A 24,891-nucleotide genomic window follows, 5' to 3' on the forward strand; every position below is an offset into this window, starting at 1 on the left:
AGTGTACAAAGGCAGCTCTACAAAGCTCTAGCAGTCCCATTACTGTTACAGCAACAACAGCCTTAAATCGAACATGAATAAGCAACCCACCAGAAGAGCTCTATTTCCATATCAGCACTGCTCCAGCAATGGACACATGCTCTTTGTCAGAAATTCTAACAGATGTCCTTTGTAGCTCAAAACCAGAACAGCCGAGATGAAAGGAGACGCTCAGCTCCTTGTTGGAGGCCGGAGGAGCACCCTGGGGAAGCATCGCATCCGCTGCATAAATGGATGTTGGGGCTGACCTAAAATAGCCGCTCTCACACCGTAGTTCCAGGAAAAGATAAATGAAGTGCCTTTATCAGGCACTCAGGACTGCGGAGCAGGCATTTTTTCCCAGGCTGCCAAGTCTACAGGCGCCCAGAGCCCAGGACACCCCGTGGGAGAGGGTGAGCTCAGCTCCCAGCCCGTCACAGCCGGCAAGCGCAGTGGTGGGACACAGCCCCGAACCATGCAGAAGAGACCCCTGGAGTCAGACCCCTGGGCTCAGAACCCCCTGCATCCAACCTGATTACACCGAGGGGCACAGCTCCACCTGGAACAGCACAAACCAGTGGAGGAAATACCGAAAATTGTGGATATCCAGTGTTTATCAAACAGCTTTACAATCCAGGACATAAATCATTCTGACCAGCTGCCAGCCTTGAATCAATAATATTCTTGTAGATGAGCAGCCAGAGTATTAAATAAAATCCTTACATAACAGACAATCCAAGCCTGTCCATTGCTACGGATTTACTGCTCTGCCTCCAGCTTTAAAGCCAGCCTCCTTGGCTCCTGGCCACAGTGCCCGGCTCCCGTTAAACGCAGGGGCTCACAGTGAGCTGCACCGTGTGCCGGGCAGCGCCGAGCTCTCGCGCCCGATGTGTTTTCAGAGCAAATGAACAGACAAAAAAAGAGTTTTAAAGGCAAAATGGCCCTGGCTCATTCCAGCACAGACAGACATCCTACAAAGCGCTGCATCAACAGTAAACCGGGAGTTGGAGGGCTGCCTATAATCTGCATGAAGTTTAGCCACTTAGAGCCGGCTTTAAGGGGATAAAGCATCAAGCGCCAGCTCTCAGTGTGCACAGCTCTGCATCCGGCAATCTGCTGCCCAAGCAAGTTTTGCTTCTTCCGTATTAGTGATTGCCACCGTTACTGTACGTTTTGGAGCTGGAGATCTCGAACAGCTTTGTAACAGTGAGACCGGTGACCATTTTACAGACAAGAAGGCAAAGAAGAGAAGAACAAGATCTGCCCAGGGTGGCAAACAGGGGACAACCCAGAGCAGACGCGGTGCTGGCTCTGTTCACTAAAGACCAGCTCTCCGTAAATCATATAGCGAGTCTGCTGTGGTTGTAAGCAAAGCATGTCTTGTTCTTGTACTAAAGGCCCCTTTTCTCCTTTTTTTATATTGTTAATACATGCTCAGCATCTGTGCCTGCACAATATGGGTGTTACATTTAATACCAATTACAGGACTCACTATGGAGATAAAGTAAGAGTTATTCACTAAAGAAATTAACCTATCAAGCAGCTGGAGTCTCACTGACTATAGGAATAAATATCTAGCAATGCTAAGGAAAATTCAAGTGAACAATATTAATTTGGTGTTTATCCAGTTTTACACCATGCAGTTTCTATTTAAATGCCTGGAAGAAAAAACCCCGCAGTTTAAGAAATGGAAACACAGAATGACATTTGCCATGGAAGTTAATGCTTCTGTTGATCTTTCTGGGTTAGTCCTGTTGGGGACTTTCACTGCAAGAGCATCCCTCCGAAGACAGATACCCTCTCCAAAGAAAGGGAGGCATTATCAAATACATGAGAGCTGTAACAGGTATCCCAGGGGATCAAGACAAGACACTGAGTGAATGTGACAAACCAGCTGAGATCCTGCCAGCAGCCTCTTCCAGACCTTCAGCTGCCTTTGAGACACTGGCAGTACTGACACAATCTCACCATCACAGCCACAGACCATGATTTCATGCATCAACTCAAACCATTTTCTTCCACTGGAACAGAGTGACTTATTTAGGCTTTTTGACATATCAAACAGTTGCTTGGAAAATGGAAGTGGGGTTTAGGGTTGTTCTGTTCTGACAGTAGAGCAACTTGTGTCCCCACTCAGGTTTTGAGGTAACGCCAGAGGCATGATGCAGAGAATGCACCACATTCAAGTATCTCACGGTCCTTTGTCTCCTCTCAGGTCACCTGAGATCCAAAAGGGATCTGCTAGTGACAAGCAGAAAACAGGGACTGGCAGTAGAGATGGTACAAACGCCGTCACTGGGAACCTTAAAAAAATTTACACTAAACAAATCCCTGCTGGGAGAGTGTATATGCAATCCTTTCTCAGATCAAACCCTGGCCATGCTTGGTTCCAGTACCCTTATTTAGACTCCTAAGACAACAGGAGGGATGGGAAAAGAAAAACCAGAGCAGCACACACAGAAGACGACAACTGCTTTGGCATTCACAAGCAAACAGGGTTACTTTCTGGTAGCAAAAGGTTCCAAAGTGAAGTAAACTCTGTCTGGTTTGAGGAGGAGAGTGGGACTGCTCACCCCACTCCACGCTTCATGCAAGGGTATGAGAGCGTCAGTCTTCCCAACAAAGCAGGGAAAAAAAAAATGCATTAAAAAAGACTTTAGGAGTAACGGAGAAGGAAACTTCAAAGCTGAATGAATCAGGCAGCAATAGAGCATAAAGAAAAGTGTGTGGATAAGGTATCTGGAGGAGAAAGAGGAAGGGATTGCTACACTGACAGCCAGGACGCCTACTGATACACCGATAGGCAGAACACTGATAAGGAGAGAGGAAGAAGATTTTATTTCAGTCTCCAACCCCACTAATCAACTGTGCGAGCAGCCCAAGCGACTGCCATCCCTGGCTGCTGGCTGGTTCTGATGCCTACTGAAGGGTGAAGAACTCAGCCCTTCTTCACAGGGGCACCTTGGGACACATCTCACCCCCTCACCACGTACAGACGTCAGGCGTTTGAGCACCTGCAGTTTGAGACTGTGTTTTTTAGCACTGCACAAACGTGGTTTAATATTAGCCTAAGATCCAAATGCCAATCCCCTTGGCCAGCCAAGAGAGGCTGCCTAGCAATTTAGCTAATACCAGGTTAGGGTTAACTCAGCTTGATACTTGTTAAACACATGCCCACAACAATAAACAAAGACACAGATCACATTCACTCACACATTAATTAGGCTTATTAGGGAAAGAGAAGCCAGAGAAATACAGAGATTTGCCAGGAATAGATTCACTTGTACATGTGAGGGATCAGGAGAAGACGGGGAATTTGATGCAACAGCATTAAACAGAAAGCATTCCAGGGGAAAAAAAACAAACACCACCATTCACATTATTTTTTTTAGTGCTCTCCTCATCTAGTAACTCAGCTGAGACAGTGCTGGCCCACACAGCTCCAGGGGCAGCTACTCCCCCCATCCAGACACAATCACTTTGTTAGATCACACTCCACAGCCCCAGGAATTTACTTAAGGCTTGAGAAAAATACTAAGTAAAAGCCTAGTACCAGATCAACTAAGGGCTCTACTGCCAAAGCGGGTCACTAAATTAAGCCCATTAATGCCAACTGCGAGACAACCCTTTTCTCAAAACCAAGTTTTAGTCTTCCTGCTGTGTCCATTTATTTGTCTCTGACACTAATGAGAAACAAAGGGTTACTGTAAGTGGCCTGGAAGACAGAATAGACAGAGGAATTTAACTCCTAACCATTTTGAGCCGCCACAGATAGCACTATTTTCTGCAATGCCTTAACACAATTAAAAAAATCCCAGTTTCTTAGTGGCACGTCTTGCAATGCAGGGCAAGGGCTGCAAAGGTCACTGCTGGGCTCACTGCCTGCTTTCCCAGCAATTCCTGTTTAAACCATTTCCCTAATCCCTTATGTCCCCAGCGTAAAAGCAGTCTTCCTGCTAAATAAGCAAATTGCTGTTTAGGTGGCACAGAGACTAAAAGCACATCTGACCTCCGTGAACACCAATGCCATTAAGGGTTAGATTGTTTCCAGTTCATTAGCTCATGCAGAGCTGGAGCTGGAAATGTGCTTAATGTCTGCTTTAATAAGATTATGACAGCTTAAAAAAAAAAATATCTTTGACAAATAAGCTGCGATGAACCCCAATGCAACAAATCCTGCCTCCCACCTCTATTATTCAGAGCTTGACTCAGAACTGAAAGAGCACCTAAACCCGGCACACAGGCACCCGACCCAGCTCACTACAAGCCAAACCTCAAACGAAAGCAAGAAAAATCCACTCTAAGTCTGAAAAACACCCAGCAATGCTCACTGGGGAAGTCTTACTCGGGTTACATGGTGCAAATATACCTAGGTTGCTTCTTAGCCCTGTAGGTAAGTCACCAGGTTGTTAGGGATCTGTGTGCTCCACCCTATGGAAACATCTCCCAGGCTTCTCCATGCCTGGTGCCACCAGCACAAGACCACAGCCCCAAGCTCTTCTCCACTGCTGTGCTCTCCTTGGTAAGTGATTCTCTCATTGCAACTCATGCCCAGCTCACATCCCAGAGCAGATGCCACGTGTGATTACTCATACCCTGGAGCCTGACCCTGTTAGTACCAGAACTCCTCCTCCTGTGCAGCTGCGGCATGGGGAGGACCACGCAGAGTGCTTCCCTCTTGACCTAACGGCAATTAAAATGTCACCCATATTAAACCATGACACGCTCTGGAGAATATACAAATGAGATGACACGGGGCTATGGCTTGCAGCCCTGAGAGTTTTGCAGTGAAATTCAATAGGTTGGAAACAGGTGGAACAAACGTCTTCTTGAAAGGGAGCCAGAATCAATTACAAAGCAATGGGACACTTCTCATCCTTAACACAACTTTTTGGTTTTCTTCTGCAGACAGAAAAAGCACGGAACAAATATATCCGATGACCATGGGGATTCTACAGCATGCAGCAACATTTTTTTTATAGCAGGAAAAACCTGCTGAAAGTTGGTACAACAGCACTGGTTAAATCCTCCTGGAGTTTTAGGACTCAGCACTGGGAGCTCAGTGATCCAAGCATTACAAGCACAAACGATCAAGACTTTGCAGAGATAAGCACAGCTCCAATTATTTCAAATCAGCTGAAGCTAAAGAGGAGGCCACTTACCAAGCTGTCCAGCCCTCCTCCCAGGAGGTCCACAGCACCCATCTGCATGGAGGACACTTGGGGAACATTCACTGGGGGTCCCAGGTCCAGGTTGAGAAGGTCACCCAGAAGGTCGCCCTGCGATGGAATGACCTGCGGCTGCTCCAGGTTTGTAGTGGCTGTTGTGCCCACGGGGCTATCGCCTGCATCGGTGCTATGGGTGGGAGGAACAAGAAGCAGAAGAGAGAAACATTAGACACCTTTGGTCTCCAGCTTTAGATTCCCAGTGTGGGGGAAACACAGCAAGAGGTGGCTCATGAGCAGAAGCCAGTTCAAAACTGATCCCGGCAGCTGATCTGACCTCTAGGTCCAAGGCAGTGTGTTACGGCAAGCGGTTCTTCAGCACGTGCTTTGAGCACAAAGACTTTCCACGCGTTGTGCATGGTTTTCAGTTCAGAAAAGGGAATCTTCAAGGTGTGAAATCTGCCCACCTTGAGAATCACAGACCCTCCAAAACAGTGAGCCACGAGTACTACATGGACTACAGCACAGAAAATAATTCTTTCCCAGGTTAGAGGAAACCTGTAGAGATGGATTTTCAGCCCACTGGGCCTGGAGAACTACATGTAAACATGGGTGGAAAAAAATAAAAATCCAGGTTTCCTCAGAGACCTAACACGGACAAAACCCTTCAGCCTTCACTATAATCAGTGCGAACTCAACCACTCCCCACAGATCTCAATTAACCATCTTCTACTGATCAGCACCAAGCTCCAGAACTCTTTTCTAATTAAAGACGTCAAACTAAAATTGATTCCTCCCTTCTATCAATAATTTCTGAGTTAGCAGGCATGCTAATTACTAGTCTAGAAATGCTCATTGTACAGCTTCCAAAATTTCTCATCATATGCAGTCTGGCTACCTTTTATATTCAGTTGCCACTGAATTTTACAACGAGAGAGGGGAAAGAAAAAAAAAAGACTGACTGTAGCTCCTGGAGATCTCATTACAATGCATTTATTCTTTAAATCCATAGATGTTAATATTTTGGCTAACTTAAAATCTATTTTGTGTCCTGTTGCCAGCAATAACTGACAAAATTATTTCCATCTCGTATTACAGCAGATGCAGCCAACAGGTAATTGCACACAAATGCCATGGGAATTGGCGTCCTGACAAGGTGTTTAACACTGGGGCTCTTTTGTAAAAATTGCAGCTCCTGATTCTGAGTAGCCACAATTCTCTTCCTTATCCTTATGCAGTTACTGAGGGAAAAGCTTTAACAACAGAGTATAAGCTGCTCCCAACTTCAGTGCCAAGAGGAAAAGCTGGAGCATAAGGACTGCAGAATGAATTAGTTACCAGGCAGCGACAGAGAGGGTTGAAAGCTTCTTAGCATTAAAAGCTTTAGACCCCTAATAGTACTAATATTAGTTGTCCTTTCTGCTTCTGCCTTCAGCAGGGAGACTTCTGAGTATGCTGAAGAGCTAACTAAAACATCTTTGAAGAGCAAGTGGTTACCGTGATCCACTCCCACCTCCAACCTGAGAAGGGGGAAGAACAGCACGGATGAGCAGAGACACATTACAAGCCGGCAGTGCACACACTTGGTTCATTCCCAGCATATAATCCCTTTAACACTACACCTCTTCAACACTTACTCATCCTTCTGATGGAGATAGAGCAATCCTTCAAGGTCTTGCGTAACTGCAGTTGCCCCAAAACCCAACAAGAAATGAGGAGCGGACAAAGCTAAGTCAGTTTGCATTAAAAAACAAAACACCCAGCCTTCCATTTCCTGTACAGAGTGGGCCTCTTTAAAGAGATTTGTATAAACAACTTTGCATTTTCTTTGAAAGAAAAAAATGAATAAAGGCTACGTGGGTTATAAAGGGCAAAAAGATGTGATACAAGCTTTCTCCCTTACAGTCTCGGGCAGTAGCTAGCAGCTGGGCTTGCCCACGTGAGTTGGAGATGTGGCCCTCCTGTGACTTCAACCTCCAGCTGTTCCCAGATGTTCGGTGTCACAAGGGATGCACAACTTGAACGAAAATCAAAAATTTCCTGCAGCCACCTGTGTGGAAATGGGGCCTCCTGCCAGAGTCTCCTTCTCTCCCAGGAGCCCTGTAAACATCTCCCCAAATTTCCCAGCTGTGTTACAGCTGAGCAGGGGTGGTGGGAGCCACCACACGAGGAATCACTGCCAAGCAGTAAGGAGATTTCTCGCCCACCTTTGGGATTCATCTGCAACTCTCTGACACTTGGGCTCATTGAAGAGACAGGAACATCTTGCCATCTGTGAGCTGTTCAATGGGTCTCCCCATCAGCTGAGAGCTGAAAGGGATCTGTCCTACCCTGCTTTGAATGAAAAAGAAATGAATCAAAATGCCATGTAGTGTATTCTGCCAACCATAACTAACTCCTCCTAGGTTTATACCCAGAAATGCACCACTCAACTAGCAAATTCTGTCCACCTACTCAAGGCAATGCTATCTTGACTTGCTTAAGCCGCATTCATTGTGGACATCTCCATGCTTCCCCCTCTGTCTCACTGTGCAATCTGAAGGAAAATCTCACTCTCCAGCAGGTGGGTCAGCCACTAGAATGCTCATCACCAGAGCGCAGAAGTATTGAAGGTGACTCCAAATAGCTAGGTGAGGAGGTTATCCTTCACTGAATACCCTTAACTTGCCTTAAACTGACATATTTTCATGTAATTTTTCATTGGCAAACAAATGTCTAAGTAATCAGTAAAAATCATACTGGATGCCCAAATTCAGTCTCCCCACAACCATGCTTCTGTGGAGCAGCTCACTGTAATTCTCATGGCCAAAAGTGGCAATTTGGTTTGCCTGTGATATGGTACAAGGAGGTCTTGGCATCAGCTTGTAAGGTTTTACTATCCTTTTGCTACCAGTAAAGCAGAAAACCGCAATAACGGGGCCTCTTTCTGAGGTGAGCTCACATTGGAGAAGCCTGGTGTGCCATTAAGTAATACCACTCTTTTTTTCTTTTTTAATTTACGAGGTGGGCTAGAGCACTGCATCAGTATGCAGCATGCTCTGCTGAGCACCCTTCAGACCTTCCCCCAGTTCCAGCTTCCGCAGCTTGCCGCTGCTGATGGGGGCCTGAAGGTTTTATGTTGAAGTAACGAGTAATTTAGTAGTAAACACCACCAGGGCAACACACAATACTGCTAGAGTCAGAAGAGATTTGAGGACAGCAGACTGTCTGAGCATTAGCTACGAGAGTCAAGCCACATACGCAGTGTACGCAAGAAGACAGTAAAAAAAACCATTCCGTGCAAAAAGCTGAATTCCTTGAGCTAACTAAAACCTCCTAAAATGTGTTTGTTAGCTTCTGTAGTGACCCAAAACAACAGTGTACAGGAAGGCTGGTAGCGCCAGAGACCAAAGCTACCCCCATCCCGGCTGCTTTTGCTGTTGAGGTAAACTTCTGACTAGGAGAAGGAGCTGCAGAAAGCGGCCACTGCTTTTCTTGTCCGACTGGTAGACTTGTGCTCGCTGGTCCTGGGTCAATGCAGCCAGACTTAATTTCACAGGCAGGGAGAAAACAACTTGGCTTCCCAAAGCTAGTTGTTACAGAAATAGCGTTAGTTGCTAAGAATAGCAGAGAAATGGTGTCAGAAAATAGAAAAGGAGCAGCATTGCACACTGATTTACCAGTGCAACAGCAAAAAATAGCACTCCAAATGTCACTTTGGGAATATTATTAAGAGGTAAGCTTGGATACTCTGCCTCCTGCTGTAAAGCATACTTACATTGGTAATTAATACCATTAGTGCAAATAGCACTGCTTACCTGAATGAGGAACCATGGGAACATGCTCAACAGCGGCGTCACTGCAGCTCAGGACTACTGCACTGCCTGCTCCTGCAGATCTAACCCACTTCCAGGACTGTCATCACGGGGAAGCATTAAAGCTCCAGACAATAAGCCAATGCATTTCGCCCCCGCCCCCTGCACCCCAAAGGTTACAGAGAACCATATCAGTCTTTCTGTCTTCTTTTAAGCCCAAACAGATTTCAGCAATGGGGCTCAGATGGCTTTTACCCTCCCCATTGCTTTATAGGCACCAAGAGAGAAAGGCAGTTTTAGCAGACCTTCCCCATGTCCTATTCCAGCAGTAAAGGATCCCTGTACTTGCCTGTTCAGGAAACTGGTATTATTCTACACAAAGGAGGCTTGTAAAGCTGCACTGTTGCTGAAGAAAAAGCTCTTGCAAAATCAGAGAAGTGTATCCTTCTGTAAAATGCTTGTTTTTACCACAGTCATCCTCCTCCTGGAAGTATGCCCTTGCACCCAAAGCTTCTGCTTTTTTATTCAGACTCTCATGTCAAGAGGGCTTATAGCCAATGTCTTTCCAAAAACCATTATATCTTCTCCTCACACGAGAGCTTTGATACTTCCCCTGTCTTCTGAACCAGGAACTCAGAAACTGCATACCCAGGATTAAATCCTACAACGAAATGGTTCCTTGAATGACCTGCAAGCCTCTACACAGTCGATAAAAAAACAACAGTGAGTTATAAAAGGTCCTTACATCTTTTGGACTGCCCGTTATCACCACAGCTGCCTCAGCTTACCTTCCATGGTGAATTGGCAAGTGTTTGCGGTGGATCCCATGGCTGCCCTCCACAAAAGCGTTGGGTGGTTTGTGGTACACAGAAGCCAGAGATCCAATATGGCAAATCAGCTCATCCAGCAGAGTCGGCTCAATCAGATCGGTCTCTTCAGAAATAAGAGGCTTTTCTGAGAGGACCACTTCTTTGGCAGTCACTGGATCGGTGGAAAGAAGGCGCCAGTAGATGTAGCCACGATCCCGCAGGTCTGGGTTGTCAGAGTCCTGAGACAAAGCAACACATCAGTCACAGGTTTGATGGGGACTAACACCTGTAATCACTTCATTTTTCTAGCAGTGATTCTACTGGATTAAAAAGCCCACCTGTCCAGTAGCGACCAATTTCAGAACGATGTTATAAACTGCTTGTTGTGATGAACATCCCAAAATTAAAAATGAGACTCCAAGTATTAATGCCCAGCTTCCTGCCCAGCTGGTCAAGGAGCAAAAAGCCCAGGATTTACATCTCACGATTGCTCCATCCCACAGAAGTATCAACTGCTTTCCAAACCCTCCTGCCATTAAATATAACAATAAGTGTCAGGAGAACTTCAAGGGGGTGCAGACAGGAAGGTGAGTCAAAATGACTGTCACATCCTAAGAGCAGACATGCAATACTGAATATTATAGCAGAATGATCCAAGATTCCTGGAAATATGAGGTACCTGAGGGCACTACAGGACAAAAAAAGATCCTGCAGAGCTCCAGGATGGATCTTAATAAGCCGTATTCTTCATACCAAAAGAGATCTTATTTATCCTGCCTTTTAGTTATCTAATGAAGTATGGGAAGATGCTAATGATCACGGTTAGGATACTTCATCAGTTCTCCAGCTGTCAGTAATACCCTTGTTTTACTGCAGATACTTCTGACTCTGCACGAAGTGCTAATTATTTCTCCCCTTTTCCAACAGCTCTGCCCAGAGCAGCAAAGTGAGTGGTGATACTTTGCAGATAATGTTCTGGGGATAGGGAGGAGCTGCGGTTTTATGTTGTGGTGCAACACGTTTGAACTGTTCATGGAAACAAGAGCTGGGACTTCTAATCCCCACGTCAGCAGAATAACGGGCTAAGTGTTTCTGAGGTTTTTCTCCCCCTCCCCTGTAAAATTCTGGCAACATATCGTACGCCTCATTAGCCTTCCTCCCTGGCATTTCTTTTTCTCTTCTGTGATCTCATCCACGCTGCTGCTGACCTGCTATAACCTGTCTCTCTGCCCTCTGCCTCAAGACATTCTCAAGCACACAGCAAAAACCTCTATTTGTAATGAGACTGAGCACACTAAGCTCATTTTGCTCGTAAGGACCTAGATACAATGTCTGGGTCAACAGATAGATTTCTCTGCAGTGCTGTTTTTCAGTTTGATGGTGAAGTCGCGGACTCTTTACACCCTTCGCCCTTAACAATTCCTACAAGAATCTCCGCATCTTGCCTGCAGCGCAGTTCAAGATCAGGCAGGGCTTCTGCAAGGGCAGACGTGAAAGACCACATGCTCCTACGCGCAGGCACACAGATTCGAGACTGATTGTTTCTTCCAAATAAACAGACTTGAAACTTTAGTAAAAATCTACTGGAACAATAGGCTCAGATCTTCCCTTCCCACATTTCTCCCAATTCTGTGCTCTCCGGGGTCTGCACAGACACCTGCAGTGCATACCAATGAAACCACGCCAGCTCCGTTACCCACCACGCCAGACACACAACAGCGATGGAGATGGAGAGGCTCTGTGCCATCCATTGGGTTACGGGCTTGCCAGGGACCTCGATTGCTGCTACACATCTGTGTCCCTCCATCCCCAGCTGCTTCATTACTATTTTTACCAGTGTTGGCTGGATTAAGCTGGCTCCTGCTCCAATCCCACCTGCAGTTTGCTGTGCAGACAAACCCTAAGAGACACTCAAAGAGCAACAATACCTATGCTGGGGAAAGAAACACACATGCAATTACTCTCCCACTCAAGTGAAAAACAGTATCTCTACCTAGAAATCAGACCTTGAAGTATAAGGCTTTTTAGTGTTTTACAGCCAGTTATCCTACATTGACTTATTATTCATATAAAATACAAGAAGCCAGTCTGAATCAACATTTGTGACAAACAGAGAAAAAACAGACGCCTATTACATTTCTAGGGTGCCATTAAGTGTTTTGTGACTCAGCATAGTGGGTTTTAACACTTAGTACCTTTCTTCTGGTGGCTCAGACAAACGATACAGCTTGCCCTTGGCCCACCCCTCTCTAAAGAAGAGCTGAGCGCCTGCCTAATAGCAGGTATTGAAGCAAGAAAAGCAGGCCATCGATTTCTTGCCACTGACCAATGCAACACCCACAAAGGAAAGAATAAAAGTTTTAAGTATTAGTTAAGTCCACAGCCATGACTTCCTGCAGCAAAGAGAACCAAAAAGGCCAGCTGATGACTGACTCCAGGTTTTCTGCTCAGAAACAATCGCAGCCCATTCTGAACAGCTGGGGGACTATTGTCATCACTTGACACAGCAGGTCTGGAGAGAAACTGGTCTTTTTGGACTACGCCATCACACAGATGACCCAGACATTACAGCCAGGGAGTGTAGGAGGATAAGCTGAGGTCTCACCCACTCCAGCCACCAGGACATCTCCACTTCTGCCCTCCAGACCTACAGCACTTCAGTCTGCCAGCTCAAGCCCAGCCCCACCTGCAGTGAGCTGAGCTCATAACTCAGTATCTCATGCATAATGAATCCCGGATCTTAACCCACTGTTACAGCTTCCAGCAAAGCTGCAACATTGGTTGACAGCATCCACGTACAAAGGAAAAAAAACCCAAACCTCAATTCTTTCTTTTTCATAGCACTGTTTCAGCTTTGCTGTTCACAGAACAAAGTCTTTGCCAGGCCCTATCCCTTGGTTATAGCTCCAGATGTTTTAACTGTAAGTCACCTTCAAGGAGAAAGCATTTTGGTTTCTTCATAACTATACCCTGTCCCTAACATTTAATTCAGTGGGGGAACAGGGAAAGAATTAGGATGAAGCAGGAGCTCAGAAGGAGAGAGCAGATACCAAATGGCACGGAAACAGGCACAGAGCAGCTCTTAAATGGAGTTAAATCCCTCCTCTTTGGGCAGAGGGCAACGTGCTTGAATTCTGTCTGCTGCACAGCTCTACTGCTGGCCTGGCAGATGGGAGACACCACACAGCCCAGCACCATCTCTGGAGAGCTCTGGTTCACTGGGTATCTTGGCTTACCTGCGTGGCCAGGCTGAGGACCTGCTGAACCAGCTCCTGCGTCTCGGAAGGCTTTTTTAGGAACAGCTTCACTATAGCAGTCAGTAGGGTGAGCTGCACCTAAGAGAAGGGGACACGGCAGAGATTAGAAAAGTCATCCATGCTTTAGCAATGTCTCCCAAGTCTGAACATCCTTTACTGACATGAAATGCAAGTCCTATGCTGTACAACAGCATTACACTACTCTTTGCCAGTAAAACCCAGAACAATGAGACTCAGGCTCTTGCCTGCTGCAAAACATTTTTGCAGACAAGTCCCTGATCAGCACACTGAGATTTATGTCATACCTATATGCATTTCATCACTATTCTTCTGTATGTTCTGGTACCTAGTAGGGCTATTCCCCAAGAAGTATGCAACATCTAGAAACCCCTTATCCTTCCAAGAAGAGAAGTCTGGGAGATACAGACAACCGAGTAAGTCTACAGACTCCCAAGAGTTTTATTTTAGCCAAATATTGACATTTTAATTGGGAGGTATTTTCTAACCACTATGATAATATTTACCATCCGTCCCATACATACATTGCATGGAACACTGCAGATGAAGACGCATAACACAATTTTACCTGAGTGCTTTCATCATGGAAGCCCTCCAAAAAGCTCTCCAACAGCTCGTCTGCATTGTCAATTCTTTCTGCATATTCGCCCACTATCCAAATCATGGCAGCTCTGGCATCTGGTTCATCTAGGGAATCCAGGTTCTCGCACAGGGTGGCAATGATGCTCTCATACCTGGTTTGTCAGAGCACAGGTGGATTACTGGGGTGAATTCAACTCATGTTACTCCATCTCTGCCCACATCATTCTGCAGAGAATCCTGTACTGAATTACAATGTCTTGTATTTCTACACAACAAGCAGCATTTTCACTCAACTACAGAAGAGATTCCTAGGCTTTTTCTTTTTCCAAGCTGAGCGCTAACATCTCACAGGGTTCTCAAGAGCTTTGCAGTTGCCTTAATCAGCGAGACCACCCAGATGCGCTATTCAAGACAGAGCTGCCCCTCTCTCTGTTTTGCTGAAGGGAACATTTGATCCAACAGTTCAAACCATGAGTCTGTATCAGATCCCACAGCCTCACTGGCGTCTTCACACTGGTAACTCTAAACTGGATGCTACACTCCCTCAAAAGCTTTGCTGTAAAACAGACAATACCCTACACTAATTATTTAGCTTCCCCTATTCCCATGCGTGGGTATCCCTCTCATAAACAGGCAATCTATCTTGTAACTGACAGCAGAAATTGCCAGAGAGGCCTGCGGATGTCCCATATTACTTTTTAGGTGATCATGAAGTCCCTGCTGAAAGACATCGCTGCTGCTCTGTAGCTGAAGAGACAAAACCTTGTTGCAGAAACAGCTTAAAAGAAGCTGAGTACTGCCAAAGCCAGAGAGAACGCTCGATAGAGAAAGCCAGGAGCGTTTTGGTCAGCACAATCTCACTGGGATCTCAGACGATGAGAGCTATGAATTTTGTATGGAAGCCTTCTAGAGGGGACTAGCAAAACCAGGAGCCTGATGCAGTAAACTTGGTCTAATTTTCCTTCTGGCGTTCTCTGTAAGAGCTTTACTACCTTTTGATTAAGGCTCATATTCAGCATCAATATGGAGCGGTGGGGAAGAAAAGCTTTCAATTCAAACTAATAACATGTCAGGCTGATACCTCATCTAGAGCCAACATCTGAATCCTACCATACTAGGAGCTGGAATCAGAACAGACACTGCTTTTCAGAAAAATGGCCACCTTTGCTTCAGAACCCTGGGAAGCTACGTTGAGTGAGTTGTACATTGCTCTATTCTGATGCCAGGAGAGAAGGGCTTCTGAAAGCCTTATATTACTTTCACGCACTTGTTGGGGTACTTGCGGAAGATGTCCCTGATGACAACGATGGCCTCCTGGACCACATAGTTGACCTTGGTCTGGATGAGGTCTAGCAGTGTGCTTACACAGCGCTCTGCAGATTGCTGGAGAGAAGAACAGAACAATACAATTAAAACAAGGTGAAGAAACACTTCTTCCTAGCCCACAGCACATGCTGAGGAACTAGACATGTGTATGAGAAAAGAACCGGGGGGGGAAGCAAAAGGACAGCAGCTACCAACTCACTATGTACATGTCCAGAAAAACCTACAGGCTGACAAGTGTATTACAGTGGAGATACCAGCTGACTCCAGCTCCTGCAAAAAGTAATGGCTGAAGCAGCCATGCCAGCAGACAGACATTAAGAACACTGCCTGCATTACTATTTTATCACCCTCTTGCTGGCCAACAGTTGAAACGGGCCACTGAATGAGCTCTCTTGGACTTGTCCAAGCTGTGGCCATCAGGACTGGGAGAGTTTTGACAGGGACTGCTGAAAGGTGCCTGGGGAAGCTAGAAGGCAGGAGAAAACCACGCTGTCCACCATGTTGCGAAGAAGCAGCTCACATCAACAACAGGTTCAGTATTTTTGGGGTGAGATCACTAGCAACATGTGAAGATACAGCTATAAATAGAAATCCAGCTGTTGCCAATGCAGCTTTCACATTAAATAGTTCAAAATTCCCAGCCACAGGTACTGTAAGATAAAAAAGACTGGACACTGGCACATCCCAGGAACCAGAACTGGAGTTAGATGCAAACAATTCTGGGAGGTCTATTCCCAAATAGCACAGTGAGGCAGGACATCACAGGAGAGTCTCAAATAAGGACAGCAATTTGGTGATTAGCAGAGCACATATGAAGCCTCATTACACAGCTGGTGATTAATGTGAGAAGCAGACTGCTCATGACACTGCCTCGGCAGTCCCCATCAGAACATTCATAAAGCATTCAGGATCCAGACAAACACCGTAGGGCACAAACAATAGCAACGTAGGTGGATTTTTCAATTCAAGTGAGCTAATAGTCCCCTTTGCTTTCAGAGCACTTGAAGGTTGGGCAGGAGGAGGAGGAATGAAGTGGCATTTAAGTCACAGGAGTCAGTTTATTTAGAATGGGCAAAAATCTCAAGGACAAATCTCAGGACTTGTAGAGCTGAATCTGGGACAAGCAGAGACTAAAACCTCTTGGTGATTTCTTGCCCTCGTGACTCTTGCTGTGGTCTCTTACAAGCACAGCCTACAAGCAGTGGCAATGCAGGCACAGGCATCAGCCAAGAGAGGGGACACTACAAACTAGAATTTGCTCTGTCTTGCAAATTGGCACTCAAGGCCATGAGACTCTCCCCTGAAATTCACATCAAACAGGGGAAAAAATTCAATACAACTGGTGTCAGAGTAAGGAGAGGTATCATATAAAATTATATGACTGGTATCATATTTTTTATGATTCCTCTCCCTCCTTAGCACAGCTTTACGGGTACTATGCCACAACAGAGGCAGTGAAATGGTAATCTGAGTGTGTCCTGCTCTGATCTCTTCTGCTCATGAAGAGATTTGAGGCCTGTGACCTGGAAGACTTTTCCGTTTCATGGAGACTGACCATGGCCCTGGCTCAACACAGATTGACATTGCTCACAGTGCAAACCCCACTCAAAAGTCCCTGCACACTAGATGCTTCAGAGCTTGCAATTTTATCTCTTGCCAGTTTGTCAACACCTTTCACTAGATGTTTCAACCAGTGGCCTTAAGGGGCACTTGGGGTAAATCTGTCCTAAGTCAACTCTACTCCACAGAACCTATAGCTTCAGCCACTGTTTGCAACACGCAGTCCAGCCCTATCACAGCCTACAAGTAGTAAAGCTTTAAGAGCTGCAGAATTCAAGGAAAAAGCAAATTAAGGTTTATTTTTCTTTAGACACTCCAAAGTGTGATTTTTCCAGGAAAAGCCCAACATCCCCTTTGAAACATGCAGTATTGATTTTTAGGCTAAGAGTCCCTTGGAAAGTGAGCAGTCATGTGGGCACAGTACAGCAGACCCTCCAACAAAATTTCCCTGTAACAAAATACATCTCAGCTCACCCCATCCCTTGTAAACACATTGCTATTTGAAGGTGGACATCCCTGGGGACTGCAGTGCTTTGCAAACTGATGAAAGAGTGCCCCGACCAGAACAGCTCTCAAGATGGTTGGCTGTCCTTCCTCACTCCAACATCAAACTCGCTTTTTTTTTTTTTCTGTAGAAACCAAATGAAAGCCTGCAAGATTACTGAAGTAATCTTGCTCGCAAGATGGTTGGCTGTCCTTCCTCACTCCAACATCTCAAACTTGCTTTTTTTTTCTGTAGAAATCAAATGAAAGCCTGCAAGATTACTGAAGCACATACCATGCTCACAGCCTTAAGCCTCAACAATTTCTAAGAACCAGGCTGCTGGCAGAATCTCCTGGAACTGAGACAGATCCCCCTCAAATACAGCTCCTACTTCTTCTTTGCTCCAGAGGAATCACTATTCTTACTGCATCCACTTCATTTCCTTTTCCCATAGGAGTGATACCTTAGTTCCTTACAATCAAAAAGCATCAGATGACCCTTTCATCTAGCGCTGCCACTGGAGCAAACCAATGCACAGCCCACTTGCCTCATGCTATCAAGTCTGGCTACACCACACCATTTGCCGTGGACCCAAGCTAACTCTGAGCCCAGCTGGTCTAGCCACATAAAACGATGTTCTGACATCTCCCAAACCTCTACGACTGGCAAAGCTTGGGCAAAATCCATCAGCCTTGCAATTCAGCCTGTGTATTACTTATATTTCCAAAACAAGCGCTACCTCTGCTGTTAGCACCATGCACTGCTGCCCAAAGGTAACGCCACACTTGCTCTACGGTGCATGTCACAGCAGACAGATTTATTACTGTCTTACTCTTCTAGGAGAGACAATTAGACAAAAGTAGGATCCTTGAAGGCAGAGCTGAGGTTCCCCATGAACACTCATTCATCAACAGCTCCCGCCGGCTGTGCCCTATGTCAAAAAGCAGATTTCTAAGCTTTGGGAACTTGGACACTGATGGCTATAAAAACGCTCTTCCATTAGTCATAACTCACAGTGCAAACAGTCTCTAGTAAGCACAGATGCACTGGGGACAGGGATTAACCTAGAGATGAGGACACTGTAATGAGTTGTTCTATATTTGCCCTCTTTAAATCTGGCTCTAGTCAGAGGAGTAAACAGACCTCACCTTTAGCAGCAGTGTCTTCAAAGGACTGTTGCTAAAAATCAAGGTTAACGCTTCTTACTGAGACAAACACAATTACACAGAGGGTCACTGCAAATTTGCTGGGACATTATTATTAATCCTTTGCATATTGAACATGACTGTCATGGTATCAGGGATGGGAGGAAAGAGTGCAGGGGATGAGGATAGGAAAGAATAAAAACTTCTGATAACATCCTGATACCCCAGGAATACACCACTTTTCATGTGAAACTAGGACAGACATACGGCCAAGTCCTAGTGAGAAAGTCCCCACTAAGAACTAAAGTAAAGCTCCCGTTGCCCAGCACAAGCACTGCTACAAAAAGGGCTGCCACCAGCTTCTTTTTAGTTCTCAGTAGCCCTCTTCTATTCTTAAGAGCACTTTGTACCGTCACTGCTGTGGCTCCATCCATCCAACCTCCTGCCTGCACCAACATGGAAGGAGCACAACAGTATTTTGAACCACAGACTTGAAACAGAGAGTGATCACCCGCTCTACTGGGCCCCACTTAAAAGAAAATCCATGGTAGTGATAAGCCTTTAAGAGCTGAAGGAAGAGAAGGCTGTCTGGATGGTCAATTCTCTCAAAAGTACAGAAGTTGGTGTCCTCTTTCCACAGACTTACAGTAGTTGAGCTGCAACAAGGGAAACCTGTGCACTGGCACTACACTCCGTCAGGCATGATTAGGTTTTTATTTAAATCTGCTGTCAGGCAATGCTCCTGGGAACACACTGTAGCAAAAGCTAAATGAGCTGAGCTGAAATTAGACCACTTATGTGACATTTTGCACTCAGTTATCAGTTTACTGAAAAGTACCAACACCGCAGCGTAAGTCTTCTCCCTCTTCACAGGCTTTCTGAGCTCCTGTCAAGCGTACCAGATTCATTTACAGGGAAATTAGCAGGGACATCACCAAAAAAATTAATATTCTATTACGAGCATTTTGGTGGATATTCAACCGGCAGAGGACACTTCAGACTGCTGTTTTGGATAACTGCAGAGGTTCTTGGGAACTTATTTGCATAAGTATCTAGGCTGAAGAGAGCACACTCCAAATGAAGCTACAAGCTACATGGGCCTTTAACACTAGATAAGCAGATAGGGTCACACTACGTTTGTGCAAATTGCACTTAAGTGCCCCAGATCTCTGTAATTCCTTGTGTTCTATTCAGCTGAAACAGGGGGGACAAAACATATTTCATAGTATTGAGTTCCTCTGCACAATCTCCTCTCCTTCCCCCTTCAAAATGTCAGGCTACAGCTACTAAAGGAGGTCCTCATGGGTAAGCTGTCATTGTTCCATTGAAGCCAGTAAGTACATTGAAATACTCCATCGAGGATGATTTAGCTGCCTTGCTCTGTCTGCAAGCTGAGGTCCGAGAGGAGCACACCATCCTCCTGTGATGTACTCAACCAGAGCTCACAAGCCCTACTGGGGCTTTGCCCACAAGCATGACATATCCAGGTCACTTGATTGCCAACACAGGAGCAAAGAGAGTTTGTGTAATGTGGGAACAAGATGGTAAAGCCCATCACTGTTTTTGAAGACATAGAGCCACAGAAAACCTCAAGTTTCAGCTAAGTTTCAGCTACTTGCCTCAACCTTGATGGCACAGCGCCCAATTGCTCGCACAGCCTTGCGCACAAAGTCCACGTCCACCTCAGTAGCATATTCCTTGAGCTCTGCCAGGACCTGCAGAGAAAGGGCAACGATGTGAGTGTCTGGGGTCACACAGAGAGAACATCCCATGCTGACAAGTGATGCTACTTGAATACCAGAACACGAGCAGGATGTATTCTTCCACACACTTTCAAACCTTACACAGTCAAACTCTGCAATCAATCTCTATCTCAAACCCACTGGCTCAGATTAGGCAGCAAGACTTGGTTGAGGCTGGCCAAAGCCAAAGGAAGGCTCAGTCTAGATTATTTTCATATTCTCCTGAACAAAAGCTGGGGACAAAGTCAGTCCTGCCAAACTTAAATGTTGCTATTCCTTCTTACACTGAAAATACAGTGAAATAGGGGTCATATCCACACATGCCGATTTTATGTACAGTTTATTGTACTTATTGTTCTACATTTGCTGTATGCAAAGCTCTCAGCAACAACCATTGTTGATCTCTCCTTTTCCTGTGCTGAGATGAACGTCTAGATCCCTACTGGATCCAAAAGGAGGATGCAGAGGATATCTGAGGACACCCAGCAACACCTATACAGAGATTAATAACAGTGTGAAGATATTTCCCCTCTTAAGAATAAGATTTACTATTTCTCTCAGTTTTTTTGTTAATGGAAACTGAACAAGGGCTTAAACCAGGACCTGCTGGGATGTTACAGACCACTAACTAAAAAGCTGCTTTGTCTTAAACAAATTACTTAGCTTAGGAAAAAAATATTAAAAAAAATACCTTATGCAGTTTATATTCCCTCAAAATGTCATTTGTTTCCGTTTCTCATGTCAAACATGACATCAGGGATTTCACCGTGATGTCACAAATAGATTGGGAGGGAGAGGTGAACAGCATAAAGCCAGAAGGTTGTTTGAAAAATCTCTAGTTGATGCCAATTGCTCAGAACAACGACAAGATAAAGAGGCCTTGAAGGGCCAGACTGCAGACAAATAAATCTGCAAGGAGTAGACAGGACATCTGTGTTTTGAAGTTTTATTATTTCCTTGGATGATCTATGCTGCACAGTACTTAGAGCACCCTGGTTTAGTAGCTTATGTTTTCCAAATACTGCCCGAGTCTGAGTGCCTCGGATTCAACTAGTCTGTTGCCTTGGTCTAGAACGGGCTCGGAGATGAAGCATCTCGACAAGCCACACAGGGGGGATGTGGGTAGAAGCTTGCTCTCCTCGGGTCTCGTTTCAGGGCACATTTCTGATAAAGCTTGGGTTGTTTTTAGGAATGTCTATTTAGAACCAGGAAGAGATTAATTCATTGTATTAGTCTGCAGATCCCAGTCCCAGACTTTGCCCTCCAGACACCGCTGCCTTTCATCCAACTAATGGACTATCTAAACATTATGCATTAAAATTGGTATGGAGCCTCCAAGAGTAAACACAAAATTCTGAATACATTCTCGTGGAAACTGATTTTTAAAATGTTTTCCATGTCTCCAGTACAAAAGGGGCATGAATTTCCTTGCTCTGTTCCATAAAAACATCAGAGGAGAAAGCTGAAGACAGCTGCTTAAAAAAAAGTCACATTAAATAAAATTGGTTTGTGACAATTAGGATAGGACAATAATAGCACTAACCAGAGGCATTAATCATTCTGCATTAGTGTTAGGTCTTGTGGCCAGGGTGGCACTTGAGAACACTTCCTTTTAAGAAAGGAATTTGGATTAAAAGTATAACAAATCCATGGAGAATCTACACTGTAAAGCAGTCTCAATTCAGTTTAGCTTTAGCTTTGTGCGATTTCCACTCTGGAAGGAAGTTAGGCAAAGTAAAGGTTATTTTAGCTCTGAAGAGTGCCTGTGCAAGGGTCTAACAATTTAACTAATACACTTGAAATTCACACTTCAGTAATCTTTGGCCTTTCTGAATGCCTCCATTACAGGCACACCTCTCACTCGAAACAAGCCTCTCATTCCAACCTCAGCACCAGCAGTGACTCATTTGACAGGAGACATTAGCTCTCCTCCTGGAATTGTAATCTGTAAAACAAGATCTACCTAACGGTCACGATGCAAGGCATGCCATGCTATTAACATTCAAATTATGGAGGAAACTCCAACATCTCCCATTAAGTAGCTGCAAAGAGCATTATACCAGGGACAGTGATGCCTAAAAGCCAGGACATTGCCAGCAGTAGTTGCATACGTCCTCATAAAAGGACCATGAGAGGGTTTTCCATCCCCACAACACAAGCAGAACACACCAGAAGCTCCTCAGCTGACCTGGGCAATGTTTGCTTGAGAAGCCAGGCGGATCATGATGTCCAGTTTCTCCAGTTTGACATAGATGGGGTCATTGTACTTCACAAAGAACACCTTGATTTCCTGCTTCAGGATTTCAGGCCTGGAGGGAACATAACATTGTTTCACTCAAGACAGGAAAAAACAATGAGCTCTATCCTAACCAAAGGTATTTTTCGCTTAGAAATCTACCCAAACATTCATGGGGAAACAGAATGGTGTCACTTTGTATCCGGGACATGCAAACAAACATAGGAGAACAACAATTTGAAGAAAGTTAGAAGGCTAGAGAAGAAAATTGTTTAGATAGAAAATGCAGAATTCAAATTTCTTTAACTATACCTACAGCTCTACTTCCTCCGTGTGAACTGCTGAACCAACCACTGCAGTCAGCCAAGGATGACAGTGTCTTCAGTGAAAGGGTAACATCCTTACCTTAACGCAAAACCCACCTACAAACTCATTTTCTGCTTTCACTTGGAGGATCCCAGTGCACAGTAACTCTGCCCCAAATACAATCACAAAGTGCTATCCAACCTATCCCACCTTTCCAGCAAGTATTTAAACATGCCCGTGGAAGTAAACTAGTTAAAAAAACCAACCCACTGTACATCAATATGTCACCAGCCTGGTTCTTCTATGCTGAAGAGAAAAAGCACAGGCACATTGAGCTTCTACAGGTCACCACGAACTCTAGACTTATACCCTCCTTCCTACTCGCAATCTGATTTATAGTCGAATGTCAGACAGTTCTTAATGCTCTGAAGAGAGAGGCAGGTAAAGAAATATTGTGCAATACTGGTATCAGAAGTATGCTGTAAAGAAAATTAATTCAGGCTACCAGAGTCATGAGACTGCTTACTCCACCCCTTGAGGGATCTGACCCCGGATTAAACAAAGTGCTGTGCACGTGTAAATATCTGAAGGCCTGAGATAACAAGATGCCCTTCAACAACCCAGGAATAACGTCCCCATGAGGCTTTACCTTTTCTGCACAATCAAGTTGATGTTCCTCAGGGCAACATACTGAACCTCAGGCTCTCCAGACAGCAAGGTCACCAGCGGAGGGGCAAGTTTCTTCAGCAGCATGTTGTAATAGTCAGAGTCCTTGGGAAGAAGTTCCAGGAACTTCATCAAGACCTTCACTGCTGACAGCACCACTGCTGAGTTGGCGTGAGACAGTCGAGGGGTCACCCGTTCACAAATACTGGAGACAGGGGAGGAAGAAAGGGTTCACAGGTTCACATGTATTTTAGAATGTCAAATATTTCAGATCTGAATTTAGGAGACTGTACATGGCTGAAGAGAGCTTCTCAGACACTACTTTGGTTTGGTTTTGTTCACAAAGAACAGACAAAGTCCTGCTTTCATGAACACAGCAGGAGGCAAACAAGAACTTCTCTCACAGCTTCAAGTTCCTCTCCTGCCCCAGTTAACTCGGGAACTCTTCCAGCTATCACCATTACAGTCCCAACACACGTTCAGTTATGAGTGCTTTCTGCCTTTGCCTGGTGCTATTCTCTATTTCTGTGATCATGTCTGTCACTTACAAACACAACTTTAACAAAACAGCTATGAGAGAAACACTTCAGCCCCCATATAATCATTTGAAGGTTATATTCGCTTCTGGCTTCCTTGGGGTGGTTGCTGCCATTTCAACCTTTTGCTTCTGCAAAAGGAGGTTTGTGTTATTCTGGAGATATAGGGAAAGAGTGACCTAAGTACCCTCCCGAATCTCAGCTTCACCACTCGCCTGAGTGGATCCTATAATCAACAGCATCCTAAACAACCCATCCCAAGCAGAAAGGAAGTTTGGGTTCATATGGTCTTTCTTACAGCATCTGTCAAGTTTCTTGCCACCCCCTCCTGCATATTGCTAACCCAGAACAATCTTATTCCCATCTGTGCCTCATGAAGTTTCTTTCCCTGAAAGATTTACTTTCAGCCACCCTGGAAGGGAAGCAGCATCACTATGTGAAGAGCGGAGGAGCCTAAATCAGAGCTGGGGTCAGTCCCCAAGCTGCTTCTGTCCGAGGTCACCTGGTGTCCCAAAGCTCCTGCATCATCAAAGCTCCTGCCTCAGCTTCTCCACTCAAAGGGACAATGACACCAGCCGTGCTGTAAAGGACACCATATAAAACTAGGTGCTGTCATTTTTCTACCTGGAATAAGGCAGGCTCCAAGAGTCAAACTCCACACAAAGGAGTAAAAGTAGTTACTGCCCATGCAGTTTTACACACCACTCTTCAGAGGAATTACGGACGAGGAACTGGGACACGTTCACAGTTGTTCAAACTAGCGGTCCCTTTCTGGCAAAGCTCGGATAATACTGGCCTGACACCCTGGAGATCTCTGCAGGTTTTAGCACTCATTAATAGCTGTTTCTGGCACAGAAACAGAGCACAAGGGGGAAGGAGGTGGGGAAAAAAAATAATCAGCAAGACTACTGGCAGGCTTTTTAAAAAAAAATCTGTTGTGCCTCAGAAAACAGTCACTGAAGAAACCCATCAAATTCAAAAAGGCCTGCCAGGATTTTGCATGAGGGCTTGTGCCCCTTCCTCCCTCTTCACCCCCCACATCACCTACATGAAATACATCAAGCCCGAGAATCTCTATTCCAAGTAATTTTCCTTGCTGGTTCTTTGTTCTCTTGGGTATAGAATCTGACGTTTTGTGATTCTGGACACAGATGAGGAGGCGGCTTGAAGTGCACGAATTAACACCCCACTACCTAAACCCTAAGGTCTTTGTATTTAAGTTTAGTTATTGCAGCTAAAGGTAAAAT

At 45.2% G+C, this 24,891-nt stretch overlaps 1 protein-coding gene across 2 annotated transcripts in view; it reads right to left on the bottom strand.

Moving 5' to 3' along the window:
- AP2B1 (adaptor related protein complex 2 subunit beta 1) overlaps positions 1–24,891 on the bottom strand; it is an 81,064-nt gene that overhangs the window by 32,925 nt on the left and 23,248 nt on the right. For both annotated transcript variants that reach the window (XM_074160746.1, XM_074160745.1), the window contains exons 7-14: positions 23,092–23,313; positions 22,089–22,209; positions 19,778–19,873; positions 14,911–15,026; positions 13,630–13,795; positions 13,023–13,121; positions 9,766–10,025; positions 5,181–5,373 (exon numbers count right to left, since the gene is read on the bottom strand). In XM_074160746.1, coding sequence (XP_074016847.1) covers positions 5,181–5,373; positions 9,766–10,025; positions 13,023–13,121; positions 13,630–13,795; positions 14,911–15,026; positions 19,778–19,873; positions 22,089–22,209; positions 23,092–23,313 — 1,273 coding nt within the window. The remainder of the gene's footprint in view (positions 1–5,180; positions 5,374–9,765; positions 10,026–13,022; positions 13,122–13,629; positions 13,796–14,910; positions 15,027–19,777; positions 19,874–22,088; positions 22,210–23,091; positions 23,314–24,891) is intronic.

Source organism: Numenius arquata, chromosome 18 (genome assembly GCF_964106895.1).
Source record: "Numenius arquata chromosome 18, bNumArq3.hap1.1, whole genome shotgun sequence".
Lineage (NCBI taxonomy): Eukaryota > Metazoa > Chordata > Aves > Charadriiformes > Scolopacidae > Numenius > Numenius arquata.